The sequence below is a fragment of the Penicilliopsis zonata genome, assembly GCF_001890105.1.
Source record: "Penicilliopsis zonata CBS 506.65 unplaced genomic scaffold ASPZOscaffold_5, whole genome shotgun sequence".
Taxonomy (NCBI): Eukaryota; Fungi; Ascomycota; class Eurotiomycetes; order Eurotiales; family Aspergillaceae; genus Penicilliopsis; species Penicilliopsis zonata.
This window is the reverse complement of record NW_019208915.1, coordinates 1,463,606-1,469,818: the sequence shown is the minus strand read 5'-3', so window position 1 is coordinate 1,469,818 and position 6,213 is coordinate 1,463,606. Positions and strand designations below refer to the sequence as shown.

General features: G+C 54.8%; 3 protein-coding genes across 3 annotated transcripts; 2 read left to right on the top strand and 1 right to left on the bottom strand.

Moving 5' to 3' along the window:
• Positions 1–369: 369 nt before the first annotated feature.
• Positions 370–2,228, top strand: ASPZODRAFT_64460 (hypothetical protein; the record flags this gene model as incomplete). The annotated part of the gene is made up of 5 exons (XM_022729235.1): positions 370–483; positions 711–876; positions 937–1,112; positions 1,153–1,560; positions 1,608–2,228. The coding sequence occupies 5 exons, from the start codon at positions 370–372 to the stop codon at positions 2,226–2,228; spliced, it is 1,485 nt and encodes a 494-aa protein (XP_022582497.1).
• A 115-nt stretch (positions 2,229–2,343) lies between these two features.
• On the bottom strand, positions 2,344–3,501 carry ASPZODRAFT_63760 (hypothetical protein; the record flags this gene model as incomplete). Its single annotated transcript, XM_022729178.1, has 2 exons — positions 2,344–3,109; positions 3,173–3,501. The coding sequence occupies 2 exons, from the start codon at positions 3,499–3,501 to the stop codon at positions 2,344–2,346; spliced, it is 1,095 nt and encodes a 364-aa protein (XP_022582496.1).
• A 437-nt stretch (positions 3,502–3,938) lies between these two features.
• On the top strand, positions 3,939–6,113 carry ASPZODRAFT_15433 (hypothetical protein; the record flags this gene model as incomplete). The annotated part of the gene is made up of 2 exons (XM_022726074.1): positions 3,939–4,031; positions 4,077–6,113. 2 exons carry the CDS (start codon positions 3,939–3,941, stop codon positions 6,111–6,113), a joined length of 2,130 nt encoding a protein of 709 aa, XP_022582495.1.
• Between the last annotated feature and the right edge of the window lie 100 nt (positions 6,114–6,213).

Genomic DNA, 6,213 nt, shown 5'->3' with positions numbered 1-6,213 from the left:
CCCCCCAGTCGAGTCGAGTCGAGCTAAATCGCAAGCTATTCATCTGATTAGTGCTGCAACGCTGTTCTCGTTTTTTTCTTTTGTTCCTTTTCTGCTCACATTCCTCCCTCCCCACTGGACTGGGTCTCTCACATCCCGCCTGGCTGGATTCCCGAAGGCGAACGAACCCGCCTTTCCCCCTCCACCTCCTCCTCCTCCTCCTCCTCTCGCCTCCCCCTCGAAACTCTCCCTCGAGATTTACCGACTCGATCGACTCGATTTAACCTCACGCCTGGGAATGTCGATCCAGTTATCGACTCACTGACTCGCTACTACTTTGCTCTGTGTTCCAATCGACTCTTCGAATTACAGTACTACATCTACGACAACATGCCCCCCCGGGCCTCGCTCACCGGCTCCTTCTCCGTCACCGACGCCAACAACGAGGTCGTCTGTCCACTGAAGAACAACGATGGTTCCAACTGTCGCAAGCGATGTCTCGGCGTGAGTCTCTCTAGAATGATTGTTGAATTGTTGAAATCGAGGAAGCTGTCGAGAGTGTGGAAAGACTGGAGTCTTTCCTCTCGCTTTCGCCCCCCCCCCCCTCCTCCTCCCTCTATTGCCGACCGGGCGCAGCTTAGCTCGAGCATTCAACACAGATACACCACAATATCGCACGCAAACATACATGTGCACAAATAGGAGAGAAATGCTGTTGACACCTGATATAGGAGAAGCGATATCGCTCCATGCAGGAGCACATCCGTCGGGCGCACCCCAACCACTACATCCCCAAGCTACCCGCCACCGAGGAGAGCTTCCTGCTGATGGTCAACACTCCGCCCGACCAACGAGCTCATCTGTCGCCCCCAGATCCTATCTCGCGACATGCACATGGTGGGTGCAGATGGATTAAATAGCGGAGATCGATAGGAACCCAGATAAGCTAACGATCAGACCTCGACCGTGATATCTACGTTGCCGATGCCAGCTCCCCCGCCACCCCGCGTCCCATGGATGACGCCCATCCAGCTGCGGCCACTGCGGCCGTCGCCCTCGCCCAATTGCATCATAACCGCCTAGCTTCGGACTGGGAAACGGACATGGTATGTAGCTTGAGGGAGTGTGTATGTGTGTGTGTGTGTGTGTATGCTAATATATGCTGACGTTTAGGATGCACATTCCGATAACGAGCTCACCCGCGAGCGCATGCGCTCCTCGATCGAATTGCCCTCGATCCGCGACCATTTCAAGCACGAGGTGCTACCCCCATTTGCTACACCGCGTCCACGGGATCTATTATCGTCGATTCTGGGCGGCCCCTCGCCGCTGCATCGCTCGTCCACCCTCCCGCCGATCCAACGGCGTGACAAACCACCCCGCAAGTCCTCCATCACGTCCAACGCCCGTCGCAAACATGAACGCATCCGCTCCAAGGAACTTGGCCGTCGGCCTAGTCTGGGCGAACGCAAAGCCCTGTCGGCCGAACCGCAGGCCGCCGCGTGGGCCCAGGGCAAACGCTGGGAGGATCTCATCGAGGCTGCCACCTCAGCCACCGAGGTTGATGATGACCGATCAGAGGTATTTCTCTGTCCTTTTTATTACATGGTATTATTTCTAAAGAATAGGCCGCCTCCCCCACTATGCCCCCCTTGGTCAGCAGCGTGACGTCCGCGCCGATGAAGCACCGGTCGTCACTCCCGCCGGCTTTCCAAGGCCTTCCTCCACCGGCACCCACGCGCCCGTTCGCAGCACAGGTGCAATCGTACACGGCGTCGCCGCTGCACAAGTCGCTGACCCCGCCGCCGTTTGAGCTCCCGCGCAGCCGCGACTCGGACCTGGAGCCGTTCCCGTCGATCGAGTCGTTGGATTCGCAGTCGTCGACGTCCGGCAAGAACTTTGCCGACTCCAGCCCCGGGCCGGGACTACTTCGGCCGCCGCAGCACCGGTTCTCGAACCCCACGCCGTCGACGTTTGCGCGCCCGCGCGAGATCCAGATCTACTGCGCGCACTGCAAGCGGCCGTGGGCGCTGGCCGACTGCTACGCGTGCACGGAGTGTATCTGCGGGGTGTGCCGCGAGTGCGTGGGCATGTTCATCAGCAGCCCGCCGGTCTCCTTCCTCAGCGTGACTTCGAGTCTGGGCAACGGCCTGTCGCGCGGGCCAACGAGTTATCCCAACCCGCGCGGGTGTCCGCGATGTCGCACGGTAGGCGGGAAATGGAAAGCGTTTCAGTTGGATTTCCGTTGATCGTATGAGTATATATATGTATGTTCTGTTATGTTGTTATGTTATAGGACTGGTCCTATAAAAGCTGGCCTTAGATACGAATGATGACTACCTATTATATTGTTCTTTGTCTCTACTATATCTTGTTGATTCCCCAAATGACACTACTCAGACCAGTCGACGTCCCTGCAACACCCTCCGGCCCAACCTGTATCGAAGCAAGAACATCTCCCAGCTCACCGGTTTGCACATTTCTCTCCAGAATAGCCACGCAGCTACTCGCTTGATTTCCCACGGCCAGCAGGTTCCCCTCTTTATTGATATCAAACGTACGCGGGACGGTCCCCCCCGAAGAAGTCATCGCAGTAAAGCTCAACAATCCACGGTCATCGCCGGACAGAGTAACGATTGAGTCCATGGAGGCAAACGCCGCGTCGCTGCGTATAGAAACGTAGATTTTCCCCTCCCGCGCTCTGATTTCAGCCGGGGTAGCGCCCGAAGGTAAGGCAGTCGGGTACGGGGTTATTTCTTGAATCAATTGTATGGACAGACAATCTCCGTAGTGGACAGCATAAACGCTTACTGTCCGCCCCAGCTCATTCGAAACATATAGATACCCTCTTGAGAACGTAGCGTGGCGGGGTCCATCTCCCCTTCGGACAGGAAGATCCGGACAGGCTTCCAGGCGCTCCTCCGCCCTTCTGAACAGATGAATCACGTCCGCTCCCAGATCAGGAACGAGAAGGAACTCCCCCGATGGATCGAAAAGGACGTCGTGCGGGTGTGGTGCGTCCTGTCTGACCGGATCGAAGAGGGGGGTCGCAAGTTCGTACGTGAAGGATTGGTAGGAGGAGGAGGAGGGAAGTAATGGGAGGGAGAAAGTTGACACGGCAGATCCCTCACTGAAAGGTCAGTCAAAACAATTAGTACTTATCAAATGCTTATTTTCTATGAATGTAACCTACTAATGAGCAATTGCGATGCGGTCGTCGTAGATGAGACTGGCTACACCACCCGGGAGAGTCTCTGTCTTGACCATCTCAGCCAACGGGTTCACCGAGAGAGCAGTCAGCGATCCATTGGTCCCCTGCGCGAGACTTCCGCTCTCATCGGCGCAGTAGAGGGTTTCTGTTCTCGCGTCGAGGGTTAACCAGCTGGGCATGGAGCCACAGGTGCGCAGTTCAGCGGTCACAGAGAGGGAGGTGTTTTGTAGGGACAAGGCGTAGACGGAGCCGTTGTAGTGGGAGGCATACAGCGTTTCTGCTGCTGCTGCTGCTGCAGTAGCAGTAGCCATGGCTAGGAGAGATAAATAAGTCATGTCAGTTAATAAATGATGGATTGAAGAAGAAGAGAAGGGATACAGTTGCCTGAAGTATGTGTAACAAGGGATACATTCTTTATATATAGATAAAGTATATGGAAGATATATAGATAAAGATATATAGATAAAGATATATAGATAGAAGAATATTAAGAGAATAGAGAATATATATTATGCTGTCAATAAAAGATTAGTTATTTCTAATATGTTGCCTGCGGAGGAGCCCAGTCCGTTCGTATTCATAATTTTACTCTATTTGATCCATCTTCTTTCATCTAATTAATCTATCATTCTACCATTCTACCATTCTATCATTCTATCATTCTATCATTCTATCATTCTATCATTCTATCATTCTATCATTCTATCATTCTATCATTCTATCTATTATTCTACATTCTACATTCAATATGCCTTACGATATCTCCTCCCTCCCCACCACCTCCGTCACTTTCCACCCTACGACAGCAACAGTCGTCCGAGATATCAACATATCCATCAAGGTAGGCTAGATCTTCATAACATGCTATTTCTATTCTAACGACTAGCCCGGCCTCAATGAAATTATCGTGGATGGAATTGACCCCCTCGTCAATCTCGAGTCTATCCGACTTGAAGGCTCCGGTCCAGCGACCATCACCGACACCCAGACAGAGCTAGTCCCGAGAGACAGTGAAGCCGACGAAGAAGAAGAGGAAGAAGAAGAGGAGGAGGAGGAGGAAGAAGAAGAGGATAGAGAAACCGAAACAATTCCTCTCCCGCTGCAAGAGGCCCGCCAGTCGCTCCGAACCCGCCAGGCAGCGTTGGCGCACGCCCAGGATAACCAGGCGGCTGCGACCGCGTCGCTGCGCTTCCTCGACCAGTACGGCCTGGGCATGAAGGCTGCCGAAGTCGAAACCGCCCAGCTGGCGACCTTTATAGAATTCTACCATGACCAGCGCGCAGCAGAGCATGTCCGCCACGCCCAGGCCGGCGAGGAGATCACAGACCTGGAACGGGAGATCGCCCAACTCGCTCGCACCGTCCAGAAAGAGGAACACGCGTGGGAAAGAAGCCAAAAGGCCGCGTCTAGGCTTGCTCAGCGTGAGGGACTGCAGCGACGACGCCAGATTGAGCAACGCGCGCATCAGCGCCGTCGGGAACGCGACGAACGACGCAGATTCCGCCCTCACGCTGTCTACCGTCTTACTATCCTGTTAGATTGTCAGGTCGAAAGCGAAGATGACGCCGATAACGACACCGAAAGAGAAGCAGCCTTACGGCTGAGCTACATGGTGCCCCGGGCGGGCTGGCGCGCCCAGTACGATTTGAACATCAACACACCGACGTCGTCTGCAAAACTGGTCTACCGCGCCGAATACCACAATGGAACCTCCGAAACCTGGCGTGACGCCAAGGTCATCCTCAGCTCGTCCCAGGCGGTGTTTTCCGGGCTGGACGAGCGCATTCCTACGCTGAAACCCTGGCGTATCCGGCTTGCAAGCGAGGACGAGAAGGCAGGGCTCTGGGAGGGGGGGATGAAGAGCAGGGAGGAGCAGTCAGCTCAACCTCATCCTCTATTTGGAAAACCTGCGGCTCTTCAAGCTCCATTCAGACCGGCGAGTGGAGCTTTTGCTCAACCAGCTACCCAGGCATCATCTCCATTCGGATCTCAAGCTATAGCTGCAGGTGGACGGGCTAAATCTCTGTTTGGATCAGCTCAAGCTCCAGCTCCAGCTCCAGCTCCAGCAACTGGACTCTTTGGAGCCCCAGTTCAAGGTTACGCTCAAGCTCAAGCTCCAGCTCAGGCTCCAGCTCAAGCTCAAGCTCCGGCTCCGGCTCCAGATCCAGCACCTGGACTCTTCGGGGCCCCAGCTCCAGCCCAAGATAGTCCCTTTGGATCAACTCAGCCAGCTCCAGAAATCCCCTTGGACTCGCTCCGCACAGAGCACGGCCTGACGACAACCTACAATCTCGGGATGCGCACATTACCACCCAGCAGCATCTCCCGACGCCACATCCTCTCGCAACTCACGCTCCCCTCCCTTTCGTTGCGGAGAGTGGTCGTCCCCAAACTGCGCCGGGCCGCCATGATCGAAGCCCGACTGCAAAACAGCGCCACCGCCCTGCTCCGCGCCAAAACAGGAATCACCCTCGACTCAACCTTCCTGGGGAACAGGGAGATGCCGCCCTGCGCCCCAAACGAATACTTTACCCTCTCGCTGGGCGTGGATCCCACAGTCCAAGTCTCGTATACCGGGCCCACTCTCGAACGAGGGACCGCCACCGCCGGCTTCTTCAAGGAGAAAGAGGAGTCGGCCCGTTTCACCCGCGTGTGTACCGTGCGGAATACCTCTTCGGAACCCTTATCTCGCCTGCTTGTTCTGGAGCAGATCCCTGTCCCCACAGACAAGGATGTCAAAGTCACCCTGTTGGACCCCTTGACCGTTGACTGTGGAGAAGAGAGAGAAGAAGAAGAAGAAGAAAGTACTGGTGAAAGAGCTGGCCAGATCAAGTGGACCACGCAGTTATTGCCCGGTGAAGAAAAGAAGTTCACCCTTCGGTATGAGATACGAAGTACCGGACGGGTTGTTCTGTGTAGCTAGAAGGATTACTAGGAGAGGAGAGAGTATAATAGTGTTGAAGGTTCATTAGACTATCATGAATCCATATCCATCCATATCATGGTACATTTCCATACTCCGC